The following is an 11,334-nucleotide window of genomic DNA, read 5'->3' as shown; positions in this document are numbered from 1 at the left end:
AAGCTTCCCTCCCAGGGCAGGCCTGGGAACGTGGTTCAGCGCCCAGGTCTCTGTGCCACCTCCAGAACAAGGAACAGGAGCAGGGATTTATCAGACTTGGTTCTCAATCCCTGCAGTCTGAACCAAGTCCTTACATCCAGCTAAGGCCAAGGTGTAAGACGTATCTGTAGCCACCCCTGAGACTTCAGTTGTTGTTAATGGTACCTTTCTGAGCCTCCACCAGCTGGAAGTGGGTCAAGCAGCCTTCCAAAATACCCTCATTGCAGCTCCAGCTCCTGCTTTCCCACCTCATCAAGAGAACACACACGGGTTAGGTGAGCCCATGCAGGGCCAGGTGGGTGGCAAATAATTCAACCAGGACCACAGCCATACAGAAAAGATCTTTAATTTATGAAATGAAGAATCAAACTTTGTTAAAATCTGCACAAATAAGTTATGATTGGACTATTGAGAGCTACAGAAGCCCCGTGGCAGAAACAGCTTGGTCCGAGACGGGAGGCAGCTGTGTCCTGAGGCAAAATGGCAGATCTGTGGGCTGCAACCCCAGGAGCCTGGTACTGAGGCCGGGGAGGCAACTAAGTGAAGAACAGCACGCATGTGAGTGAGCACACCTCCTGCAGGAGGGCACAGGGCAGAGCACTGCTGGTCTCCACCCAGCCTGCTTTGGCACCACGCTCGCCCTAGGAGGTTGGAGGAGATAGGAGGTTGGAGGAGAATCCTGCACACCCTGGGGACTTTTGGTGACCACCTGTCCTGTCCTTCCCCCTTGGATCTGTGGCTCAGCAGCCAGCTGGACAATCGACCTCTGGGGCGCTGTTTCAAGCAGAGAGGAGCTGTGGTGTCTGTCTGTCCTTCTCCCCAGAGGTAAAATCTCAGCCCTGTGACTACCCAGCGTTGTGTCAGACGGGCTCCTGAGTGGAATCAAAGGCACAAAAGCAAGAGCTGCTGTCTCCTCCCGGCTGTGCTCTCCCTCTGCGAGAAGGGAAGGCACCAGGGTCAGCCCTGGGAGAGGGGCACGTCAGTCCCCTGGGTTACAGGACGCTTCCCCACAGCCCCAGCCAGCAGGGCAGGCTGCTCGCAGCACAGCTGTGACAGTGACAGCACTGACTGGAAGGGGCTGGGGTGAAGGATGCACACAGGCAACAGGCTGCCAGATGGGATGGTCCAGGTGCAGGCTCTGAGCTTAATTCAAGCCCAGCACCTCCCTCTGCAAAAGGAGGGAGCCTCAGTGTATCCTGGCTGTGCAGGATATTGTTCTGGGAACAAAGGCTTACAGGCAGGGTTGGTCCAAGGACCACAGCACTGTATGTGGGAGAGGTTGTACCAGCTACTGGCAAGGCCTTCAGGGTCCTCCCATCCCTCCTGCTGTCCTAAAGTCTCCCCTCCTTGGTCACCGGGTCCCTCAGCGGCAAGGAAAGGCTCCGTGGGTGCTCCCTGCCCACCGGGGAGGTGTATGTCTCCAACGCATGTTGCACCCCAGCTCCTCCCGTCCTGGGATTAGCAGCCCCCTGGGACCAGCTAGGTTAAAATGCTCTTGCTCCTGTGTCAAAGCCACTTATCCCTGACCCGCTGCATGCTGAGAACTTCTCCGCCTTCCCCAGCATCCCCCCTCCTGGAATGAGCGAGCAGTGGCCTTACAGCGTTTCACAGTTGAATCGTAAATGCAGGTCGGCAATCCCCTCACTCTGCCTGCAGTCCTGCCCCAGCCTAGAACCAGGACAGCCCCAGGGGCTCAGACACCCCTAGATCATTTTCACTTCAGGAGCTTCACCCTGCATCAGGCCTTGGCGCTGAGCCTTCACCATCTGCAGGCGCTTCCCGTGCAGGCTGAACTGCGACCAGGTGAGGAGCTGCAGCAGCGCGCACGCGATGGGCACGAAGACGAGGAGGTAAAAGCAGCCCTGGCGAAGAGTCGGCTCCAAGGCGGCGTCAGACTCCAGCTTCGGCTGGGCGCTCACCACGTTGCCCAAGGGGCTGCGCTGGAAGATGTCGTAGCCTGGTGTCGGGAAGAGGTTGTGAGATGGGACAGCGGGGACACTCATCTGTTCTCCCCCCAAGGGGCTGGGTGTGGGGACACAGAGAGCAGTGAGAGCTTTTTGTGGAAGAGCTCTCTGCGTCCACGTGCTGTGGAGGGGACTGAACCCACCTCCCTTTGCCGCCCCGCTGCTGTTCGGACTTACCTGTGTAGGCACAGAGCAGCCAGGTGCCTATGAGGGGGGCGAACGTCTGTCCTGGCTTGGTGACCAGAGCGACCATCCCAAAGAGCAGCGCCGAGGCCGCCTGCTTCCTGCGGTTCAGGACTAGGTCCTCGTCCACCAGGTCGGTGACCACCAGGTTGAGCAGCTTACAGGTCCCTTCTGTGAACACGCGGTTGCTGCGGGACAGCAGGCAAAGCACTGAGTAGGGGCACCAAGAGGTGATGGGAATAGGCAAGAGGTCAGAGAAAATGGAGAGAGAGAGAGAGATGAGAAAGGTTCCCTGACGCTTAAAATAAGCATTTTGGAAGCCCTGGCTACTGGAGGGGAACCAGTCATTGCTGCCTCCCGCACTGCTGCCAGTGGATTCTGCAGTGACCTGTCCCAAGCCGGGTGCTGTCAGAGCTGGGAGCCACGTGGCTCCTCTGTGAGCCTGCCTACTCCTCCCTGGGGGAAACGGGGACAAGTCATTTTCCTTCCCAGCTGGCAGAGAGCAGGGGAAGTGAGTGTTGTTTGCGTACCTGGCTATGAAGATGCAGAGCAGATAGACCTGATCGGGTCCTGCCAGGAGCATGACGATGCTGAGAGCCAGCTTCAGGAAGAAGAGTCCTCGGACCACAGCGTAAACCCCACAGCGGCGGCAGAGGGACAGGAAGTAGAGGTTGTTGAGGTGGGGGGCAATGTAGGAAACACCTGAACAGAGAAGGAATCACAAATAGCTTGAGAGAGTTTCAGTATCCACCATCCCCCCAGCACCAATACCAAGAGAGAGGACAAGGAGGGTAGGGGATAAAAAACAGCCCCCAAATGCATACAAGAGAAGGTAGCTGTAGCAGATGTACTGGGTGGGTTTGTGACACAGCACACACCCCTCCTACGGAGGGCAGAGCACGTGCTCTACTTCATCAGCATGGGGGGCAGGAAGGAAGAAAAGACTTGCCCGTTGTTCCACAGGGGCTGGGACTCAGCCCTGGAGCAGAAGCGAGGGAGACTGGGCAGCATGACCAGCCCTGGCCCACACAGAACTCCCCCAGGGTGGCTCTAGCCCTACAGGACCAGTGCCCACAGAGCTGGGGCAGCCTGGATGTGGTCCACGTGGCACAGAGAGGGAATAAATGAAGAGCCGTGTTCCCTGCTGCATCCTAGAGCCATACCCACAGACACTAATGCCATGCTCAGAGCAATACCTGTGTGGAGCCGTGGAGTCAGAGTCCAGCACTTTGTGCTTTTCACTTCTAGAAAAGGCTCCAAGTTACTCCTCTTGTGCCCAGGAGGGTCCAGGGAAGCATGTGGGAGTCTTACAACCCAGAGACCCGTGTGCAAGCACCTCTCCCCAGCTGGGGTTTGTGAAGGCAGGACACAGACTCAGGCCAGGCCCTGACCCAGCCGCTCCCTTTGGTCCCATTTGAGACTCACCGAGGAGGAAGGATCCAGTAGAGACAGAGATCTGGTCTGACAGCAGGTGCTCCAGGAAGAGGGGGAAGAAGTTGCTGTTAAAGTGGCAGTGAAAAACCTGTGAAAGCAGCATGCAGACAAGGCGGTCAGCAGGAGCAGTAAGAGGGAACAGAAAAAGCTAACAGCCCCCTGGACTCATCTTAGGAGTCCCGTGCCGAGGGATCGTGCAGGATGAGCCCCAACTACCTTAGCACAGCAAGAGCTTGGCTGTGGAGCTTACAACCCTGTAGGCTGTGAGACTGCAAAGCTGCAATGCCACCAGCCGTGCCCGCTGCATGCCTGGGGCCAGTACTGCGTGCCAGCTGCCAAAGCATTCCTCACTAGTGAGCTCACGGGGCGCAGGGCAAGGCAGGGCAAGGAGCCCACAGCAGTGGCCACAGGGATTTGGAGGAGGAAACAGAGGCACAGCAGGAGGGAGGAAGCAGCTGTCAGGAAGACAGCACCAAAAAGAAGGCAGCAAGGCTCAAACACAGTGAGGCAGGCGTTAAGAGCCTGCCTGAGGGGAACCGAGAGACCCCAGGGGAGGCTCAGGAAAGGAGGAGGAGACAGTGCTGACAGCCAAGCCAGCAAACTGCACTCCTGAACCCTTCCCACCACAAACCAGGCCTCGTGCTTCTGCACCCCAGATGGATGTTTACAGCCAGCCCCGGTAATCCAGCCTGCCCTGCAGAGAGGAGGCAGCACCCCACAGATGCTCAGGAAGTTCTCTCAGGTCACAAGCAGGGAGAGTGGCTGCCAGCTGCTGGATCACAGCCAGTACGGGCAGGAGGCCCCGAGAGCAAGTGGGTGCCAGAAAAACCCCTGCCCTTCCTGGGGAACTGGTGTGCTGCTGAATCACCGAGCAGCTAGAGCCAGGCTGCGTCCTCTGAATCCCAGCGCGTCGCTGCTGCACCTACCTGGACCAGGTTCATGCAGACAAACCAGAGGAAGTTGCGATGCCGCTTGAGCTGCTGGAGATATTCTGCCAGGGTGATCCTCTTCTCCTGGGGGACGGAGAGTTTCTCGATGTACAGCCTAAAGGGAGAGGAGGAGGAACAAACAAACAAAAAACAACACAACTGTGATTTCTTCACAACAAGCAGGGCAGAGCCCCTGTGCAGATGCAGAGCTCTCTCTCCTCAGCTCCCATTCCGACCTTCCTTCTCTCTAGACCAAACCAAAAAGAGCAGAGTCTACAGCAACGTTTGCAAAGACGAAAGGCTACGGGTCTCCCCAAGAACATTTGTTTCCTGAGCCCACAGTTCAGATTTCTGCCCATAAAAGCATTCTCCTATCAGCCATTACACTACATATACGCCCCTACTCCAGATTAGCTCACCTGGCAGATCTCATCAGGACCTGCTGTGTTAGTACAGCATAAAGCTGGCAGCTTGGAGCAAGAGCCAAGGGAGGCAGCCCAAGGAAAAGCGAGGGAGCTGAGTGGGGAAACCAGCTGCATTGTGGCCCACGCAGCCCAGTCACCATCAGGCAGCTAAAGCGAGCAAAAAGGTAAGGGATTCGCTTGTCCTGCTCTGCGGGGGACGGGCAGCAAGGTGGTCTCATGCTCAAGCAGCAATACTGCCATGGTAAGCTGCTTCAGACATTTCACCACTCACAGGCCTCTGCGGGTGCTCTAGATACTAACTCATGTCTCGTTCCAAACACTGGGAAGGCCACACAGCAGGTCAGGGCTCTGCCTCCAGTTTGGGCCAGGGGTTTCACGAGATAGTACTGTCCTATTTTCAGGGGGCCTTAGGAGCCAGTGTGACCTCAGCCAGAGGTGATTCTGAAAACTGTATCAACAGACAAGAACCACAGATGATTAACAGAAGTTTTCCTTGTCCTGGATCTTCTCGCACGTTTAGTTGCTGTGATGCGTAACAGGACCCTACAGATCTGTGCCTTTGTCCCTGCTGCAGAATTGGTGACACTTACTGTTTTAGGGTTGATTCCTGGTCCCATTTTGCTTTCCCATCAGCCTCAAATCGCTGGCGGAGCAGCTGTGTGGACAGGGTAAAACCAACGATGGAGCAGAGGGCCAGCATGACGCAAAATATGCGAAAGGAGAAGAAGTCTTCCTTGTTCCACACTGTGTACGACATGAAGACAGAGAGCGAGCCTATGGCACTGAAGAGAGAGCAGTAGAAGTTGAGGCTAGTCCTGTCTTTTGCCGAAACAGCCAGGTCTGCGAGCAAGGCGTTGTGATGGAGGTCGACCATGGTGAGAAAGCTGTCGTACATGCAAAGGCAGAGAAGGAACTGCACGCCAGGATGAGCCCAGGCGACCCAGAAAGCCAGGAAAGAGATGGCAAAGAGAGGGCCATTGTGGCTTAGTGCTCTGAGCCTCTTCAGAACTACTTCTGGGGAGGAAATCTCTGCTCCTGGCCTGCAACAGAAGATAAAAATTTTAGACACTTGGACAAAACCCTGCATGACCACATATCCTTGCTTTCCAAGGAAGTTGTGTAAGTGACCCAGATGACAACGCAGCTTTTGCTCACGTAACAAACACCCACATATGATAAATTCTCATCTAATATACGAATCCACAGAAAACATGGGTTTAAGAAGGCCAAAAAGCACTTTTTCTCCTGAGCAATGATAGTGCTGCACTGTCTGCTTTGCATAACGTAAGTTATTTCAGACAGCACTTAAAAAGTTTTCACTAGGTGCAGGAAGCCACACCATGGTTTTCATTAGAAGCTCGAAGCAAATACACAGGAAATGCTAATGACCATCAGTGGTCCATGATTCACGGATTTGGGGAACAACTGGTTTGATGTATTCCAGGTGGAAAAAGATTGTCCTTTCCCCCAAGTCCCCCAGACGACATACAGGCGCTTTCCAACACCCCAGTGAAAGGGCTGGGGATTTCAGATGCGGGTATTTTAGGTTCTGTATGACTTGTGATTGTTAAGGGTTAGGGTCACACCTACTCGGTACGTATGTGACCTCCTCTGTACAGCCAGGTACTGAAACAACACGCAAAAAGGGCTGGACTTCTAAGACAGCAGCAAGAGGAGGTATTTAAAGTTTCACTCTCCAGTAACCGTTCCCATGCCACAGTTTTAAAGCTACCACTTTCACACCATCTCCCCCAGGGACTCAACAACTTCCCAGCCTCTGCTGGAAGTGGAACTTTACTTACTGCTGTGTGCTAAGGAACACCCGGTCGCTCAGCCAGCCAAACAGAGGGTCATTGAGGCTGTTCCAGATCAGGAACACTGTCTAAGAAAGAAAACAGGACGGTGAAACAAACCACGGGACAGCTCCTGCAGAGCCTCGCTTTTGTTCCCGCATCAGGCGGCGCTGAGCTGGCAGGGTGACCCACCAGCAGGAACCCCCAGCGCCAGCACCGCGGTACAGTTCCCCTGTCTGGGGCAACTGGCACGGACGCAGCGAGGCCGGTGGTTTTCCAGGCTTGGGAGACGCCCCCATGTCCCCAGGGAAAAGCCTGTCTTAAGAACAAAGCCTCTGGGATTTCTATTCCAGCCCCTTTTCTGTTTGTGTTAAGTGGGAAAAACTGAAAAACTCCAGCTAGCAGTCAGCAGGCTCCTTTCCCAAAGAGGAATACAGCTATTAGAGCTAACGCCCTGTACGCTTTTAGCAAGGACCAGTCTCAGAATTTCTTTCTTACAAGGGCAGAAATCCACGGCAAAGACTAACCTCTCCTACCCAAAAGGATAGTTTATCGATCTTGTAAACAGAGACGAAGGTGTCCACGTAGTAGAGGAGAAACACGTTGTGCAAAATGGAAACGAACAGCGACAAGGACCCGTAGATCACTGCGGTGGGCAAACGGAAGAGACAAGCCAACAGTCGCAGCCCCATGTCGGTGTAGTCGGCCAGCTCCCCGCATCACCTCCATTTCAGATGGGATGTCTTCCCCCAACACCTGCCACGTCTCTGCTGGGGCCAATCCATGGTTGCTCCTGCAGGAGGGGGGGGGGAAAAAACAAGTCAAATTCTTAAATGAACAAAAACTGAGTCTAATTAATTGATAAATCTTTGCCAGCAAAGATCGGGATTAGTATTGCTTTGAGGAGCCGTGCAGAGGCGGACTGGATGGGATTTGGGCCAGAAGCTGCCTGCTGCACTGAAGCCATTTCTTTAAGGGGAGGCCAGGGGTGGGCTCAGGGGTGCAGCTGTCCCCGGTGAGCTGCCCCATCCTTTGGACCTTAATGTTCTTTGTCAGCCAGCAGCTTGCTGATCAATTCTTTCCATTTCTTTAAAAGGGAGGGCACAGGAGGAATCCAGCTGCAAACAGCAAAGCAGCCCTTGGAAAACAGCCCCAGTCACTGACGTTGGTAGGTGCCGATGTCAATTTTCAGCCAAATAAAAGTGACGACAGCCCTGATGTGATCTCACCCAGGCTGCTTTCCCCGGGCAGTCGCAGCTGACCGCACCTGGGCTCGCTCAGACAGCAGTTGTTTACGGCGAGCAGTGCTGCTGCTGCTTTGTGGCGTGAAGAGACACGACCAGAAGGCGACGGCGTGCAGCAGACACGGTGCCGTCACGCCGCAAAAGCCACCTCGCAGCTGTCCGGCTTGCCCTGGGACAGCCTGGATTCGGGAACTGGAATAAAGATGCTTGACAACGCGGGGTAAGGCGGAGTGTGTCGGGAGCAGGAAACCACATCCTGCGCCATCCTGCACCGGCAGCTGCAGCAAGCCCAAGCAGAAGCAGCAGATGAAGGGAAGAGCAAACGGTTGGGAACAAAGCCTGGTGAAACTCCAGCCCCATTCAGCACTTCCCAGAAGCCGTAAGCCTGACCACTTCTAGGCAAGATCAGAAAAGCAAAAATAACTGTCTGCTCTGCCCAGCCCGAGGAATTCCTCGCAACGAGTTCAGCAGGAGCACGCAGCGTTTGTTCTAATCGCTGCCATCACAGGGCTGAAACGGCACGTCGGCCCCACGGCTGGCAAAGCACCAGACCTCGGTTCAGATCCAGCTGCAGAGCCCTGACGGCGCTGAGCCCCCAGGCTGCATCCCCGCCGTGCCAGAACCCACGGCCAGAGGAAAGGATGACCGCTCCACGGGGAGCCCAGCCAGGCAGCCAACGTGTGTAGGTGTAATTCAAGGCAGACACGCTGACATGGCTCGAAGGGAGATTGCATTTTGTACGGTCACACACTGAAAAGGAGTCAGGAATTTGGGATGTGTGGAGATGAAGGTTAAGGAGCACAGAGCTGAGCCAGCCGACCCGCCCACCGCCCTGTGCCTCTCACCAGAGGAGCAGCTCGAGGGCACATCGGGCTTTTGGGGCACCGGGCACCCTCACGGATGGGATGGAAGCAAGGCAGACAGAGGTCATGGGAAACTGCTGTAAACCACCCGCTAAAGGGGACAGGCAGGAGATCCTGGGGAATTGGCATCCCTAACCGGAGGGCTTCGTGTGCTGGAGGTGCCCCAAGAGGCCTTGGGCACACGCAGAAAGGAATGGCAGAGCACCTGCATCCCATCGGTGCTGGAATACGGGGAAATACACACACCGAGCTCAGTGCTGCTCCACCCTGGGGGGCTCTCTTCCCAGGATATTGTTACTTGGGATGCACACAAGCACCCCTCCTACTGTGACTCCAAGGCAGCAGTTAGCTCCTGGGTTATTACTGCAGGGACACGGCTAAAGGGTAGGTGACAAATATGCTAAAAAGCCTCAAGCACTGCTGCTAACAGCTAGTTGTACGCCGGACACAGCGCGGTGGCTCCGACAGCACAACCACTACCTCCATGCCAACGCGGACTCGCCTTTGCTACCCAAAGCCTGTGTGAAAGCAAAGCCTGCTCTAGGCTCGGTACTTCACACGCGTTTCACAAACCACAGCTGATGAGGTTTCCAGAGACACCTTGTTTTGTCATTTACGTGCTACAAATCCTTAACAAAGGTTAAGTCCCACTTCCTCTCTTCTCCCCACAGCTCCCCTCCGGCCAGCTGCCACCTCAAAGCGATCTCACACTTCACTATCACTGTTGTCTTTTTTTTTCCCCTCCCTCACCTGCAAGCAAGCAGATGAAAAGAAACCAATTACAGTTGCCCATAAGAAGTGGATTTTGCACCTACATCCAAAGCGCTGCGTTATTTAAGCTTGCCACACCGGGGTTTTCATAACCTTTTCCTTGGGACAGAGCGTTAGTCGTGGGCTACGTCAAAACGAGGCTTTAAAATGTCGGGGGAAAAGGAGCTGCAAGAGGGAATGGCTGTCACTCATTCACGCCGAACTTCTATCGCACACTCATAGAGCAACGAGCCTGTAAATTAGGAAGCGACTAGCCTTTACTTCATAACATTTCCACCTCCGCATCTGACATCTGGCGGTGCTCCTGCCGGTGACGTTCGCAGATCTTATCTTTCTGGAGAAGGATGTTTGAACGCTGGCTACCGGGAAAGCCTTGCCTTTGTTTGAGAGTGCTGGCAAAGGGCAGCTGGAATCAGACCCCAGCTTGGGGCTTTTACATCTGCTCTAGCTTCCTAGCCAGCTCACGGCTGGATCCACAAGCCGTCGTGTCCCGCAGCGACTCGGCAACCCTTTGGCTTTGGAACGAGACCCAGCTCCAGGGCCTGAGCTGCCCCCTGCCAAGCTGAAGGCTCTCATACCAAGTTGGCAACAGAGCCCTTGGCCCAGTCTGTTAAGCGGGGCCAGATGACGCCTCTGCACCAAAGCTGCTGCCCAGGACCTGGAGGAGTCATCTGCAGGCCTGGCCGCGGCAGCAGCACGACTCTCCAGCGCGTTCCCCACCGCGTGGGCAAGGCAGGGTGCAGCATCCCAAGTAATGCCTCCGGATCCGGCTGTGCTCGCTGCCGCGTATTCTGGGCTCCGGGAGCCTGGCTAAGGCGGAGGGGCAGCACGTCCGCCAGCTGTGTCTCTGCACATCCACAAGGCAGTAAATCCACGGGCAGGGTAAGCCACCCAGAGGTGGCTTCCAGGTTCCTCGTGGTCGGACAGGGCAGGACGGGGCTGCTGGCGCTCCAGCCCCACTCCTGGGGGAGCTCAGGGGTCAGGCTGACCAGTCCGTGACAAGGCCTCTGGGGAGGGGGGCCCAGATCCCGCGTGCTCTGCCCTGCCCGCGGTGCCCACCCCCAGACCGGGGCCTCTCCCCCACCGGCTGCTGGGCCAACGGCCCCGTGACTCGGTACCAGCAGCGCCCCCAGGCACACCCCACCCAGCACCGGAGACCACGGCCCAGCATCTCCTCAGGGCACCCACGGCCCCTCGAGGCCGCTCCCTCCCGCCCCGCCTCAGCCCTGGCCGCCCCCCTCAGCCCCTCAGCCGCCGGGGCCCGGCCACCGGCCCTGCAGCCCCCCCCGGGAGGGCGCTACCAGGGGGTATCTGGGGGGGAACCCCCCCGCCGGCCCCGCGTGGGAGCGCCCGGGATAGCGGGGGCAGGCGGGCGGCTGGGCGCTACCACTGCGCGGAAGGGGGGGGAGGAGGGGGGGCGCCGCCTCCTACCTGCGTCCGGTGCCGGCGCTGCCCCGCCGCTCCGCTGCCCAACCAGCGTCTGCGCATGCGCGTCCAGCGGCTTCCCGACCCCGCCCCGCGGCCATTTTGCGTCCTGGCGGGTGAAGCCGCCCCCCTCACCGCCATCTCATTTGAGGGCAGCTAGAGGGGAAGCGGCCTCCGCGAGTTTTTATTTGCATAGCCACGCCCCCTCCAAGAGCATTCCGCTGGGGCCCTTCTAGCCGGGGCGGGCCGGCTTCTCTATGGTCC

General features: G+C 56.7%; 1 protein-coding gene and 1 long non-coding RNA gene across 2 annotated transcripts; both read right to left on the bottom strand.

The window, feature by feature from the left end:
- Positions 1 to 369: 369 nt before the first annotated feature.
- LOC118168966 lies at positions 370 to 1,033 on the bottom strand. The gene is made up of 2 exons (XR_004751874.1): positions 727 to 1,033; positions 370 to 680 (listed from the first exon to the last, which is right to left on the bottom strand). It is a non-coding gene; the product is annotated as an uncharacterized LOC118168966 (long non-coding RNA).
- Positions 1,034 to 1,595: 562 nt separating this feature from the next.
- Positions 1,596 to 11,195, bottom strand: MFSD13A (major facilitator superfamily domain containing 13A). The gene is made up of 9 exons (XM_035329805.1): positions 11,077 to 11,195; positions 7,295 to 7,560; positions 6,777 to 6,856; positions 5,565 to 6,014; positions 4,547 to 4,664; positions 3,612 to 3,708; positions 2,717 to 2,888; positions 2,181 to 2,374; positions 1,596 to 1,996 (listed from the first exon to the last, which is right to left on the bottom strand). The coding sequence occupies exons 2-9, from the start codon at positions 7,457 to 7,459 to the stop codon at positions 1,743 to 1,745; spliced, it is 1,530 nt and encodes a 509-aa protein (XP_035185696.1). The 5' UTR covers positions 7,460 to 7,560; positions 11,077 to 11,195; the 3' UTR covers positions 1,596 to 1,742.
- Between the last annotated feature and the right edge of the window lie 139 nt (positions 11,196 to 11,334).

Source organism: Oxyura jamaicensis, chromosome 6 (genome assembly GCF_011077185.1).
Source record: "Oxyura jamaicensis isolate SHBP4307 breed ruddy duck chromosome 6, BPBGC_Ojam_1.0, whole genome shotgun sequence".
Taxonomy (NCBI): domain Eukaryota; kingdom Metazoa; phylum Chordata; class Aves; order Anseriformes; family Anatidae; genus Oxyura; species Oxyura jamaicensis.
The sequence above is the reverse complement of the archived record's forward strand: the minus strand, read 5'-3'. Positions and strand labels throughout refer to the sequence as shown.